Source organism: Meriones unguiculatus, chromosome 3 (assembly GCF_030254825.1).
Source record: "Meriones unguiculatus strain TT.TT164.6M chromosome 3, Bangor_MerUng_6.1, whole genome shotgun sequence".
NCBI lineage: Eukaryota > Metazoa > Chordata > Mammalia > Rodentia > Muridae > Meriones > Meriones unguiculatus.
Window position 1 is genome coordinate 71,136,104 of NC_083351.1, and position 15,804 is coordinate 71,151,907.

Below are 15,804 nucleotides of genomic sequence, written 5' to 3' on the forward strand. Positions count from 1 at the left end.
ATTCTCCACATGACCTAGTTCATTGTTGGGTAAAAGGGAACTGAAATGTTAAATATAATTGGCTCATTATTTTTTGTAATGTTTGATATATTTAAAGGGGAATTTTTAACTTTTAATATTAAGACTGGCTAAAAGGCACATTACTAAAAATTAAAATATTTTCTTTTTAAATTATTGAAAGAAAGCAAATCCAACCTAGTATGCTATGCTGAAAGAAAGAAAAGGAAAAGGTATATTGAAATGGAAGTGAATGTCATAAGAAAAGGACTGAAAAATGCTACTCTGGATTCCCTACAACCTAGTAATTTCTCTGAGCCCTCATAATTCAGTGAGCAAATATCATGAACCCACCAAATAAGCACGTCACTATAGCAGGTGCTCTCCAATGCATGTAAATTAAGTTCACTAATTAACTGTTAAACTTCACTACATCCATAACAACAAACTGAGACCTAGCTACTTGTCTAGAACATGAAATGTTGCTGGCACTAAGGGAATACAGCCAATGACTACTGATGGTTCTAAGTCTACCTATCAAACTTGCTGAAAACAAGACCATGGGCCCCTTACTGTAAACATGTATTACTGTAATAACACTATGGCATGACACACAATAAAGGCCATGACAGGATGAAAACAAATTACTGTGTAGGTACACAACAGGCTGAGAACTATTCTGTTCTACCTGAAGAGAATCAGGAGGAACAAACTTTATCACATCATCTCTAAAGCCCAAATTTCATAAAAACAGTAAACCAGAATGACTCCTTTCCAATACTTCATTTAAAAATGTTACATAGGATCCTAAAACCCCAAAACTCTGAAACCTTCAAGGGTAGCAGCACAAAACCAGAAGTGATCTGGCATTAAACTTGTATTACCTTCTTAATTCTAATGTATTATTCCCAGAAATAAAAACATAGCCAACAAACAGGGTAAAATCTCTCCTAAACAATTTTCCACAGAAAGTAAGTCTGTGGCATGTAATATGCTTATAAAACATTGATAACTGAAGTTCTCAAGTATTAAGTTATATACAAATATGGCAAGTTTTGATGTGTGCACGTATGTATCAGTCAAAAATAAGTAGTAGTTATAGCAGTTAGAGTGGCTTTATCCCTCATGCTCTCATTAATTTTGATTAAAAAAATTTAACCACTTTACTTTTAGAATATAACACAAGATATTTTTATTATGGTGTTGGCCATAATTTCAGAGCCTACCTTTTTCTTTTTTGTGTTTACATATCATCTGAAGGCTTGGTGACTACCCTATTAAATAAAATGCTTCCAAACAATAAGTAGGTATAATACTCCACCATCCTTATAAAGCTCCATATTACAAGGCATTCATTCAATCAAAAAAAAACTTCTTTTAGGGTAAAGATATAAGGTTTTCCATAGAAATTTCTTAGACTATTATGTACTCTTGTTACCCAGTAGCTCCTCCCTAGCCACCCAGAACCTGAAGACATGAGTGATACATATTCTCAGAGGCTTTAAATGAACCTACCTGCTATGGGGATCCCTCCCAGACCTGTGTTGTGCTGTGGCGGGAGATTCAAGTCCAAGAAATTACTATTTGAGGTGGGGTTTGCTGTGTGGTTCAAGTGCATGATGCTATTGCGTGGAAAGGCCATCCAAGGATAGCGGGCTGCCTGGCCTGGAAAACCGAATGAATTATAAACTGCTCGGTGCTGCTGAAATTGAGGAAGCCTCTGTGGCAAGACTGAAAAGGTACTATTAAGAGAGTTGGCATTTGTAGGTGCAGCGGAATGCAGGAATCCAGAGCCTGGACCTTTGGCGGTTGCAGTGTGTGAGGAGGAGTTCTGAAGAGATGTGGGAGAAAGGGAAGGTTGGTCTTGGACGGACAGTTCCTTCTCAATCAGGTCTGCTAAGGCTTTTCGAGTGACATCAAAGGGATCAAAACCCAAGTCATCCTCTGGTTGTTTAGAAGAACCAAAGCCAAATGCTGCTTGCCAGTCTGTAGATGATGATACTGGGATTGTTTCTGTTGGGAAAAAAAAACAGTGATAAACACAAAATAAACAGTCTTATTTTCACAATATATGTTAAAAATGATATATGACAATAGAAAACAAGTATGTAAAAATCATGCAAGATCACTAATCCAGGATCTTCTAAATTTCTAGTAGTGATTTCACTGTTGAATTATTAAGTTCAAGGCATGAATGATACAGAATGATTGTACTGATCACAAGGGAAAACTTCCCTGCCATCCAGATTATATCCAATGATTCCTAATCAAAGCCAGCATGTCATTTAAATAAAGTAATATAGTCTAAAAGATTTTAGCTAGTAAGGCTTATTCTTATATTGTATACAAATTAACTAAAATGTAATTATATTTTTTTAATTGTCTATGTCACAGAAACTTTTGCAGATTAATTTAGGCCATCTTTCAGACTGATAAGCAAATGCAAATGAGTGAGAAGAGAAGTGCTGTGCTCTCTGCTTTGTAATCCCAAATGCTCTGCTTGGGCAGTCAATGTGCACCAAGACTGTATGACACCTCTGAAACAAGCAAGACAAAGATGGAAAGCCAGGCCTCTTCAAGGAAGAGAATAGAAACCATTCTCAAGCCTTCCTTCACTCTAGTTTCATCTGACTATGAGGTAAAAGACATCAAAGTTCCTATATGTGGCTGATATTGTGCTTTTCAATATTAGTTAAAGAATAATTTCCAAAACGGTAAAAGCATCACTTTCATACAAATATAAACATGTCAAATTTTTAAAAATAAAATAGCAAGAAGGGGGCAACACTTTTTACTATTAAAGAAATTACTTATTTGTCAATGAGGCAAGTGGGAGAAGATCTTAAATTTGACTAAATAAACACAAATCTGATTTAACTTCATTTATGTTTGTTGGGGTTTTTTTTTTGTTTTGTTTTTGTTTTATGGTTTTTTTCCTTCTGGTTTTTCTAGACAGGTTTCTTTGCGTAGTCCAGATTGTCCTGGGAACTCGCTTTGCAGACAAGGCTAGCCTCAAACCGCCTGCCTCTACTGAGATTAAAGGCTTGAGCCATCATGCCCAGTCAGAGCAGTGAGGGGTTTTTGTTTGTTTGTTTGTGTTTTTAATAATTTTTATCTTTTTTTTATATTAATCATAGGTTATTTACTTTGTATCCCAGCCATAGCCCCCTCCCTCATACCCTCCCAATCCCATCTTCCCTCCCTTATCTCCTCCCTGCCCCTTTCTAAGTCCATTGACAGGGGGAGGCTGTCCTGCCCTTCCATCTGATCCTAGCTTTATCAGGTATCTTCAGGACTGGCTACAATGTCCTCCCTTGTGGCCTAGCAAGGCTGCTCCTCCCTCGGGGAGGTCAAAGAGGCAGCCATTGAGTTCATGTCAGAAATAGTCCTTGTTCCCCTTACTAGGGTACCCACTTGGGATACTGAGCTAGCATGGGCTACATCTGAGCAGGTGTTCTAGGTTATATCCATACATGGTCCTTGGTTGGCCAAACAGTCTCACAGAAGACCCGTGTGCCCTGATATGTTTGGTCCTTGTGGAACTCCTGTCCTCTCCAGGTCATACTAACTCCCTTTCTTTCATATGATTCCCTGCATTCTGCCCAAGGTTTGTTTATGAGTCTCAGCATCTGCTTTGATACACTGCTAGGTAGAATCTTTCAGAGGCCCTCTGTGGTAGGCTCCTGTCTTATTACTTGTTTTCTCCTACTTCCAATGTCCATCCCATTTGTCTTTCTAAGTGAGGATTGATCATCTTACCCCGGGTCCTTTTTCTTGTTTATCTTCTTTGGGTGTACATATTTTAGTATGTTTATCCTATCTTATAGGTCTAGTACCCACTTATAAGTGAGTATATACCATGTGTGTCTTTTTGCTCCTGGGATACCTCACTCAGGATGATCTTTTCTAGATCCCACCATTTGCCTGACAATTTCATAATTTCCTTGTTTTTAATTGCTGAGTAGTATTCCATTGTGTAAAAGTACCACAATTTCTGTATCCATTCCTCCGTTGATGGACATCTGGGTTGTTTCCAGGTTCTGGCTATTACAAATAAAGCTGAGCAGTGAGGTTTTATTTGAGAAAATGGAACAAATTATTTCTAGAGAAATCTGTTCTCTAACACAGTAATTTCTAGGCAACACAACTTACATACTACCTAATTCCATGTAGTTTACATAATTCATATTTTAAAAAAATGGGACTTGAGTGAAAAAACAAACAAACAAACAAAACCAGAAATATATCAACCAAAATGTATCTCACTGGGTCTGTCAGTTTCTCGGAGTCTGATTACTAACACTAGGCAATGTTGTTATATACCTGATGTGAAGAGGCTCTGTGGTTCTGGAGCTGTAGGCCAATCACTGGGTGTCTGTGGAGAGCTGGGAAAAGGAGGAAGCCCACTTGGTATAGGGTTGGGGTGGCGAAAATTGTCTGAGAATAATGACTGTGACTCTGTTACTGCCCCTTCAAAAGGAGACCTTGCACTGTGATTGGATGAACTGATGGGGATGACAGGATTGGATTTTGATAAACCAGGTGGTGGTGAAGGCGTATCACTGTTAGATATCTAAATTAAAAAAATAAAAAAGGAAGAATTTGATGTAAGTTTATACCTTCATAAATCACAATTTAAAACATTTGCAAATAAATTGTTTCAAATAGTGGTCTTCAAACCAGAACACTTGACATTTTAATCAAAGTATAAAATTTCAGAAAAGCAAGCAATTCATTAACTTATATTTCTGGGGGATAAAAACAAAACAAAACAAAAAACAACTGTGGCTGAAAAGACTAAGCTGGCCTCATTTTCCTTTACAATCTTACTTCTTGTACTTTCCAATTCCCCAACCACACCTCTAATTCTTGCTGTCTAGGATTTCATTATATAGCACTGTTCATGAATGAAAACCTTCAGGGGCAAAGATAAATGATCAGGAATGCTCAAACTGACAATAAGAGAGTGAATGACTCCAATGACTATCTTCTCTTGCAAATTTAGACAATTTTAGTATTTCTGTTTTTAATCAAAATAAAGGAAAATCTAACCAAGGTTTTCCCAGTCATTACAAAATAATTCTGAAGGCTGACATATAGCCATAGATAAGACCTTGTGTTTGACCCCAGTATCAAAAATAAACAAATAAAAAACCAACAACCAACTGACCAAATTCTTTTTAAAAACCCATGCTTACAAAGAGGGTAAATTTTTATGTGATTCTAAAGTATTTAATTCCATGCTCTGAAGGACAGTAATATACTTCTCTTCCTCTGTACCTGTGCACTATTTATACAAAATGTCTTTGGAAAATAAGAAGCATGACTAAGATTACTGTAAGTTTATTTAATGTTACAAACATTCATGGAGGAATACATGAAAAATTATTCTGAGATGACTCCAAAATATGCTGTTCTGATCAACTCAATACTACTAATAAAAAGTTAACAGAGGGAAAAAGTACTTAATCCTTGTCATAGGGTTAGAACTGCAATTGTTCACTTCTTAGCATACAAAAGGCACTTATGTTCAATTCTTAGCACCGCTAAAGAACTGTGGGTTGTGAACATACCCCACAAAATAAACAACTCCAAAGAAAGAACTCAGAAGGCAAGCTGGCTGCAAACCATTTTAATGCAATCAAAACTGTAGCAGACTTGAAGGATACTAAAAACAACAGTATGTGGTTTTCAATGTAATTCTGACTTATTAAGAAAGGACTAACTCAATGCCCTGTGCACGCTATATAGAAAGAAAGCTAACAATGATACATTTAACAAAGCAGCCCATCTAGATATTTTAAATTGTCTTAGTATTTTAAATACTATTCAGTTTGAAAAAGTTGTTTGCATACAATACTTTGCTTTCAGGGTACAGCAGATAAATGAAAAGACATTTTATCTACATCTTACCTGTTGGGAATTATCACCATTCCCTATACTGAGAGAATCTGAAGGTTTGTCAATGGGGCTGTAAAAGAAAACAAACTGAGTAAAAGGAAGAGTAAATAATTTTAACACAATTTAAAAACAAAAACCTCCCCAAAGTAAAAATAAACACTTTGTTATCTTAATGTTTTTTGAGCCACTATAATGCAAGACTTCATGTAAGATGTTAACTGTTCAAAAGTACAAGGGAAGGTCTCAGCCCTCTCCTCCCAATGACTCATGGGGAGGGGAGAAAAAGACAAAAAGAGCTGCTTAGAAATGCTGTGAGGGTAGGCTGGAAGTGCAGCTCAATGGGACAGCACTTGTCTAGCATGCGAAAGGGCCTGGGTTCAATCCCCAGCACTGCAAAAACCAAACCAGACACTACTCCAATTAGTACGTAATAAACTATAATCATCATTTAGTTTTGTACATGCAATCAAAACATTCATTATAGGTTTCGAAACAGTGATTAACTTATTTTTCTATATATATGACAGAGGACAAAAAGTATAGAAATACTGTCTATAGGCTTTTTGGGTCCATACATTTCTTTTAATACTTGTATGTATACTAATCCTGATTGTAGGAACAGAAAGCAAGTGTGCATATTATACAGACACAAGCAAAATAAATGACATATATTTTAATAAAAACAAATTTTTCTGATAAAAATATTAACATTTATCATCATATAAAGAAAATATTGTACAATGGTTAAAAAATAAATTGTGAATTGAAGTACATTTTAATGTGTCTCCTTCAAAGACAAAATAAAAATCCTTAGTATAACACTAACCTAATAACATAATTTCTATAACTAATTCCACTTAGTTCAGAACATGAAAAAAATAACCAGATGTGTCCAAAGAAATACAGAAGCAAATTAAGGTTACAGATTTCTTCAAAATTATTTTATTCCATGCAGAGTCACCTTATAAATATTACTATAAGTAACTGCTCTTAATGAACTTAAGGGCTAGTACTCAACCTTAATCCCAAGTGTATCTTCTACAGAGATGCTGCTAGACACACACACTAGACTCTGGACACTAGGGTCAGTTATCAAACTATTTAACAGAAAATGTTTAAAAGATTTATACACAAAAGGGAAAAAAGGACAAGAAGAACAACATTAAAGGTAGAAACAACATAGGTCAAATAACTTCATATGATAGGGAATGCATTAGTTCAAACAACAAAAATATGGTAAGGACAGAAGAGAAGGCAGAAGGAAGAGAATAGTGGAAATATTTATCACAATTTTTTTCATTTGTCTGTGTGTGCACGTGTGCACATGCAAGCAGCACATGAACAACAGAGGACAACTTGCTGGAGTCTGCTCTCTCTTTCTACCATATGTACTCACATGCACAAACACATACAAATAAACATCATTTCCAGAAAAAGTATGTATCAATCCCTGTAGATACAATTTATGAAGTTTCATAAAAGATTTTGCTAAACTTTTTAGAGTTCTATTCTGAACAATTGAAATCAAGTACTAGTGAACTTTTCAAAAACTAAATATATAAGCATGTGCCAGTTTATTTAGAGCATAAAGCCTATCCCATCATTATCTCTAGAGATTATGGCTCTATGAGTATAAATTAAAACACCTGGCATGCTGTCAGCTTTCTGTCAATTTGACACAGCTAGGGTCACCTGAGAAGAATGAACCTCAGCTGAAAAAATGCTTCCATCAGACTGGCCTGTAGGGAAGTCTATAACCGTTTTTTTTTTTTTTTGGGGGGGGGGGGGTTGTTTTGTTTTCTGAGCCCAGCCCACTACATATGGTATCACTCGTGGGCGGATGGTCTCAGACTGCATAAAAAAACCAAGCTAAGTAAACTATGAACAGCAAGCCAGTAAGCAGCATTCCTCTATGATCTTTTGCTTTGGTTCCTGACTCAGATCCTGCCCAGACTTCTCTTGAGGGACTGGGAAGTCATAAGCTGAAATAAGCCCTTTCCTCAAGTTGTAAAATTCTGCTCATGGTGTTTATCTCAGCAGCAGAAGGCAAAGTAGGACACCTGGTTACTGATGATCCAGTAACAGAGAGAATTAAAAGAAGGGACATAGTGAAAATGATTCAAGTCTCCCAACTCTCTCAAGTTACCAGATTTTACAACTATAAGAAGTCCAAGTAAAATTTCAATGTTTTATTTTAAAGACAAAGAATCCAAAACTCAAAACTATCTGTACACAAGCAGTGTCATGTTACTGGGCCTCTGCTGCTAGCTTTAAATAGTCAGATAAATTGAGCCTTTCCCTAACTTGTCTCAAAAGTCAATGCTAAGAATTTCATATCCCTTTCTTCCTTAGTGTCAATGTCAACCAACCAAAGAATATTTTCATGAAGGATTTAAAAACTTTGCCAGACACACTAAATCAGTTACAAGAAAAATTGGGAAAAGCCTAGAACTCACTGGCACAGGAGACAACTTCCTGAACAGAATACCAACAACAGAGGCTCTAAGATCAACAATTAATAAATGGGACCTGATGAAACTAAAAAGCTTCTGTAAAAGAGGTATAGAGCTAAACAGAGAATTCTCAATAGAGGAATATCGAATGGCAGAGAAATGCTCAACGTCCTTAGTCATCAGGGAAATGAAAATCAAAATGACCCTGAGATTTCATCTTACACCCATCAGAATGACTAAGATCAAAAACTCAAGTGACAACACATGCCGGAGAGGCTGTGGAGAAAGGGGAACGCTCCTCCACTGCTGGTGGGAATGTAAACTTTTACAACCACTTTGGAAATCAATCTGGCGCTTTCTCATAAAATTAGGAATAGTGCTACCTCAAGATATACAGGCATATATCCAAAAGACAAGGACATTTGCTCAACCATGATCGTAGCACCTTCATTTGTAATAGCCAGATGCAGGAAACAACCTAGATGTCCCTCAACCGAGGAATGGATACAGAAATTGTGGTACTTTTACACAATGGAATACTACTCAGCAATTAAAAACAAGGAAATCATGAAATTTTCAGGCAAATGGTGGGATCTAGAAAAGATTATCCTGAGTGAGGTATCCCAGAAGCAGAAACACACACACAGTATACACTTACTTATACATGGATATTAGACATATAATATAGGATAACAGAACAAAATCTGTACATCTAAAGAAGCTAAGCAAGAAGGAGGACCCTGGGTAAGATGACAACTAGAAAGACAAACGGGATAGACATTGAAAGAAGGAGAAAAACAGGGAACAGGACAGGAGCCTACCACAGAGGGCCTCTGAAAGACTCTACCCAGCAGGGTATCAAAGCAGATGCTGAGACTCATAGCCAAAATTTTGGGCAGAGTTCAAAGTAAAAGTAAAATTTTATGAAATTTTATGGGAATCTTATGAAAGAAGGGGGAGATAGTAAGACCTGGAGAGGACAAGAGCTCCACAAGGAGAGCAACAAAACCAAAAAATCTGGGCACAGGGGTCTTTTTTCTGAGACTGATACTCCAACCAAGGACCATTCATGGATATAACCTAGAACCCCTGCACAGATGTAGCCCATGGCAGCTCAGTATCCAAATGAATTTCCCAGTAAGGGGAACAGGGACTGTCTCTGACATGAACTCAGTGGCTGGCTCTTTGCTCACCTCCCACTGGGGGGAAGGGGAAGTTAACAGTTTTACCAGGCCACAGAGGAAGACAATGCATTCAGTCCTAGTGAAACCTGATTGGCTAGGGTCAGATGGAAGGGGAGGAGGTCCTCCACTATCAGTTTACTGGGGAAGGGGCATAGAAGAAGATGAGGGAAGGAGGAAGAACGGGATTGGGAGGGGATGAGGGTGAGCCTACAGCTGGGATACAAAGTGAATAAATTGCAATCAATCAATCAATCAATAAATCCCTGAGTAATAAATAAATAAATAAATAAATAAATAAGTAAATAAGAAGACCCCTCCCTGAGTACTCACCAAATGATGAAGAGGGGAAGGGACCCTCATTAGGAATATAAGAATAATCATTTTGCTAGGCTGTGAAGGCACAGGCTTTTATTCCCAGCACTTGGGAAGGCAGAAGCAGGTTGATCAGTGAGTTTGAGCCCAGCCTGGTCTACGGAGTGAGTTCCAGGACAACTAGCGATATACAGAGAAGCCCTTACTGAAACCCTGTCTGAATAAAACAAAAAGATGAAAAAAGCAAAACGACAAAAGAAAAAAGAGGGAAGAAGAAGAGGAGGAGAAGGAATGAGGTAGAGGAGGCAGGAAGAAGGAAGGAAGAAAACAACGACCATTTTGTTAATAATGGGAGTGCTTAATCAGCCTGCCTGTCACTTTGAGTTGGTGCCTACCTTGGAAGATCACAAACTGCCTCATTTTTACCATTGAGTCTCTGGTACTAGTTACTATGAAGTGGGCATCCCATTACCCCACAGTTTCATCTAACTTTCTAAACAAATACTTTCAATGATTGGCTTTAATAACTTATTAAAACTAAAGTCAACCTGAAAGAGTAAAATCCCCCAGGTCACATACTAGCTCCCCACTACGTGTGCACATGTGCAGTAAGTCCAGATAAACCAGAATGGGACAGGGACTTACAAGAACTAAAAGACAGAAAGACAAACCCCTAGCCATCAGCTAATTTTAATGTTAAGTAGCCAACCTTAGCAGAGTATCACCCATTTAACTAATAAATAGTTTTGAGTTTTATGTAAAAATAAAAATGCAGATTGTAAGTTGTTTGTCTATAATAAAGAGGAAAGTCTTTCTGGCTACTTTTATGAAGGTCCTGTCTATACTTTGAGTGTCACTGTTTTCTGCTATTCATAAGTTCACCTACAGCCCTCTAGCTGGCAGCACAGCACTGTCTCCACATGAAAGCAATGTAGTAGTAAATTTTTGAATAAAATTTCACCGTTCATATATATCTTAATACCTATTCATGCTTAACAAGCTCTGCTTCAGAGTATCTTGTACATTTTTGACAAACTACACCTTTTTTTGAGTCTTAAAGGTACCAAGTAATGCCAAGGAATACAGAGAACAGGATTAATGCACTAATTCTTCCAGGCTAATTTATTAGTAAGGCATTCAGATGCCACCTATCTATAGCCACCTATCTATAGCCATGCTCTTTCTAAAGGAAGTTGGAGATGGTGGTCAGTGGTGAAGCGTTTGCCTAGCACACACAGGCTTGGATTTGATCCACACCACCACAAAAAGATGACAATAACTATGATGGTGGTGGTGACAAATACACTTTCTCTCCATGGAATAAAAACTGATGCAATTCCTACAGAACTTTTCCTTCCAATACCTTTACTACGTAATATACCAGTGCCCTCTATTTGTGGATAAAGGAAGTTTAAAACACTATCAACAACAACAAAAAAAAAACCAAAAAAACACTATCAACTCTTTGAAAGTTAAAACTCTAATATGCCTCAACACATTTTTCAGTCAAAACACATATGGTTATGATATGACTTCACTTAATGAAATTAATGTGCCTGACAGCAAACCCTTCTCTTGCAACTTCTCCTTTAAAATTTGGGCACAGCTTAAACTTTTAAATGATGGCAAAGTGGGATGATTTTAGTCTTTAAAGTGACAGGGATTTCAGTCAGAATCTGGTCTCTATAGCATATTTGTGTTGAATACTTGCTAACACTTAACTCAGAGTTAGTTTTCTTAACTGCAGTAATAATGACAGTATCTGCCACACAGAACTATTACAATTAAATAAGCACATCACATTTTATTTACATCTCCCTTTTACCTCAGTCTGAACTTAGCATCTTCATTTTCCCGCATGAATTATGTGAGCCACATCAAGCCATGACCACTTATACTCTGTGGTTTGTACACCCTGTGGTTCTAACTCAGTGTCTGCAAGCACAGTCACCCAGCCAGATACTATTCCTTTATAATCTTCAGTTGTTGCACAAATAATGTCTCAATCTACATAAAAGCCCCCAAAATCTAAAATAAACTACCCATCCTTATGCATTACAACTACATGGCTTCCTACTTTTCTGTTCTCACCACTTGAATTCCATCGCTTCAAAGCAACATAATCATAAAGAAAACTATTTTAGTAAGAAAATGATGTTTATAAATCCTGAGAATAACAGATATTTACTATAAAAATTTCAATCTTTTATCAAGCACCCACAGAAGTGGTAGGTAATGAGCATATGGCTCATCATCCAAAAAGAGTAGTACAATTTTCCAAGAAGAGGGTCAGTCTGTTCAACCCAAGGAGAAAGCTGGATTTAACTTCTATTGCTAACTTCCTCACATTATTTACTATAGTGACTTTATGTTTTATGCTGAATTCTATTTACATATTGATATATATATATATATACACATAGCCATTATGTGTAAATGTATAAAAAACACATTTAAATAGTCCTTAATATTTAAATAATCTTCTGCATCAAATGGAACAGACATCTGCTTTAAAATTTTAAACACATACACACAAATGTTTTAAAAACAAAAATGTTTGAAGACTGACAATTATCTGCGTAATTTTTATTGATATTTAGTGATATTTACTTTACTAGACACCAGACTCTACTATTTAAAACTGAACATTAAAACATCACTTAAAGAATATTTAGGATACAGTAAAATCCCAAAATTATTTAACTATATCTCCTCACAGGATATGACACCAGTGTTTCCCGAGACTAAATGGCCATGCATAGTTGTAACTCAAACACACAGCACCTTACAAAGACACCACTTTTTCTTTTATAATATATTTTCTCCTTTATCATGTCAGAGAGAAAAAAGTTTTCAACATCTAACACTCCTTGATTTTCTTTTTCCTTACCCAACACAGGTTATTTTGTAAAGCCCAAGAAAAGTCAAGAACTTGCTATGTAGCTCAGGCAGTGACTTCAAACTTGTAACCCTCCTGTATCAGCCTGCTAGGATTACAGATGAGAGAACTGTACTAGGCTCTCTGACTTCAACACGAAAGGTGTCTCTGGGCTCAGGTTAATCTGTAAATAAGAGCTGAAAGTGAAGCCATCAAGAAGCTAAGTGTTACCAGGGAGCAGTGAGCAACAGAAATTCAAACTTAGCCATGCCTTAAATCCCACAACTCAGGAGGCAGAAACAGGAGGATCTCTATTATGAGTTCCATGCCAGCCTGGTCTACATAGTGAGTTCCAGGACAGTGAGGCTAGTGCCTCAAAATAAAATAAAAATCACACTCAGAAAGTATGACCTGACATTTCTAGATAGCTGAAAATGGTGCATAAATGATAGATCTTATTATGAATTTTGCCTAAAAAACATACACGATGGAAAGAATGACAAACAGGAGGGAAAGACATCTGACTACGTAATATCAGTACTTACGCATCATACCTCTGCAATGGTGTCACTTTGTTCTTATTCTTATCAACTGAACCCGTAGATAGCTGAAGAAAATTGGGATTTAATTTATATAATTCCTGGAGTAGCTTCTGTTCATACTCTTGGTGTTTACCCGCCTAATGAAAGAAGAAATTAAAACTGCAGTGGGATTTAAAAAAAAAAAATTCTGGTATGAAATGCTTGGTTACCTTCTGAATTATTAAGTACCGTAAACAGAGCATTTGAGTTTTTTCACAGAGTTAAAAATCCTAAGGATGATCCTACCAAACTTTCAGACCAACAAGTTATTCCAACCAAGTGACACTACAGATACTCCACAGACCAACACATTCCATCAGCACCATATATGTAGAGAGCAATTTCACTACATCAATGCACCAGAAGGAGGCCATTGAAATAGCTCAGCGGGTAAAGGTACTTGTTGGCAAACTTATCAACCTGAGTTTGAGCCCTGGAAAACACACATGGTCAGAGAGAACCAACCCCACACAAGCTATCCTCTGACCTCCACATATGTGCTGGGCTACGTGTTCATGTGCACGTACACAGACAAATAAATTAATAAATAAGTATAACACAAACATTTAAACTACTTCCAGTTTCTTTCATACAACTAAGTCCTCTAATAGATCTCTACTGAGTTTTCTGATGCCTCAGTTAGCTTTAGTTGTCAACTTGACACACCTATAAGCACCAAAGAAAGGAATGCCAACTGGCCTATGGGCAATGTTAACTGGTGTCGGAGAGCCTGGCCCAGCCCCCTGTAGACAGTACTACTCCTGGACTATAAAAGAAAACGAGCTATGTATAAGCGTATCAGCAGGAAAGAAAGCAGCATTCCTCCAGGAGTTCTTGTCTGACTTCCCTCAAAGATGAACTAACACATGGAATCTGAAATAAAACCCTTTCCTCCCATAAATTGTTTTTGGTTGTGCGGTCTGTCACACCTACTGAAAGGAAACTAGAACATCTGATGATGAGACAAAATTTATCAACAGATCTCTGGTTTTATTTAATGATCAACAACATAATGAATCCACAGTTTTCTTGGACACTTTGTCTTGATACCAGGTTAAAATGCCATTAATTTGTTTTTATTCTCTACTTTCTCCCTATCAATAACAAAATAAAAATTAATGTATTAAACTCTAAGCCAGAGGTAAGCCATTTACAACCAGTCTCTTGTTTTATAAACAGTGCTTCCCTGGGACACAGTCTGTTTCTCATTCTTGCACTCTCTACATGCTTTCTTGCTACAAAGTTGGACTGAAATGTGGGGAGAGGGACAGTGCAGTGCAGTGACAGATGCTGCAGAGACTAGAAATCCTAAAATACTTTATAAGGCTGGTCTTTACAAAAAAATTGCTGGCACCCATTGTACATTCAAGAAAAGGCTCTTTATTGTAGTTGGGACAGCTTTCTATCAGAAGGCAAAGCCACAAATGTACAGGACAAATTACACAAAGATTCACTGTAGAAGCAAACTGTAAACAAAAATAAATGGCAATTAAAAAAAAAAAACTTCTGAGTGGCTGTTTACCATCTGAATGTGTCTTGACTAAAAAGATATTTCACTTACTATGGGAATATCAACTATTTAAGGACTTTTGACTTATGTACCTGTGGTAAAATGAAAATACAGCTGAATAATATCCAATAAGAAGGGAAGGTAGGATCATCTAACTGAGCACAAACAATTGCATCATTTACAGCACATACTACATTGCTCTCTATTCTAACATCAAGTTGGTCATTCCATTTTGAGTGTATAGTAAAGGAATGATAAGTTTTTGGGTTTAGCAATAGTACAACTTACTCAAATTAGCTTTCCATACTGAGAAATATTTCAGCAAAGAAACTATCAAAATAATTCTTAAACTCAGGTAAAAAGAATATAATCAGTTTTAAGATATTTCAGATGTGAATTTTTCATCTTTAAAACATCTACAGGCTTAGCCTGAGATGTAAGTGATTTTGGTGCAGTTCATAGAGGCAGTTAAAACCCCATCACATGCATTTTTCTCCTATAGTTCAATAACAGACTTACATGAGATCAACTTGGATTTGGAAATCCTTAGACAAATCTTCACTGTAATAGCGTCGAGTATGTAAATGCTACTTAAAATCCAGTTTGAAATGCTATCTAGATTTCATCCAAGGTTAACACATGTGTGTGTACATATATGTGCATATGTGCGTGTGTGTGTGTGTGTGTGTGTGTGTGTAAACAAAATAGAACATGCACGGAAAAGGCAGTAAGATGGTTGGGACTTCTTAGTCAGCCAGTCTCAGATAACCAAACAGACCCTATCTCAAAACTTATGGTGGAGGCACTCTATGTGTTCCTCTGGTTTCCACACACACATGCAAAGGCAAGGGGACCTGTACATACTCATATATGCCCTACATATATGCTCACATATTCAGAAAACAGTTTCATTTAAAAAAAATCACTCATAAACATGCAAAACTTTTAAAGTATTAACTGAAAAAGATGTATTTTGTCTGACGTGTTG

The 15,804-nt window shown here is 36.8% G+C and overlaps 1 protein-coding gene across 7 annotated transcripts in view; it reads right to left on the reverse strand.

Annotated features, from left to right (window-relative positions):
• Cnot4 (CCR4-NOT transcription complex subunit 4) overlaps positions 1-15,804 on the reverse strand; it is a 107,217-nt gene that overhangs the window by 27,333 nt on the left and 64,080 nt on the right. For 4 of the 7 annotated variants that reach the window (XM_060380176.1, XM_060380173.1, XM_060380174.1 and 1 more), the window contains exons 7-10: positions 13,271-13,404; positions 5,911-5,968; positions 4,321-4,570; positions 1,513-2,010 (exon numbers count right to left, since the gene is read on the reverse strand). In XM_060380176.1, coding sequence (XP_060236159.1) covers positions 1,513-2,010; positions 4,321-4,570; positions 5,911-5,968; positions 13,271-13,404 — 940 coding nt within the window. The remainder of the gene's footprint in view (positions 1-1,512; positions 2,011-4,320; positions 4,571-5,910; positions 5,969-13,270; positions 13,405-15,804) is intronic. The other 3 variants (XM_060380177.1, XM_060380175.1, XM_060380179.1) reach the window with 1 other exon arrangement.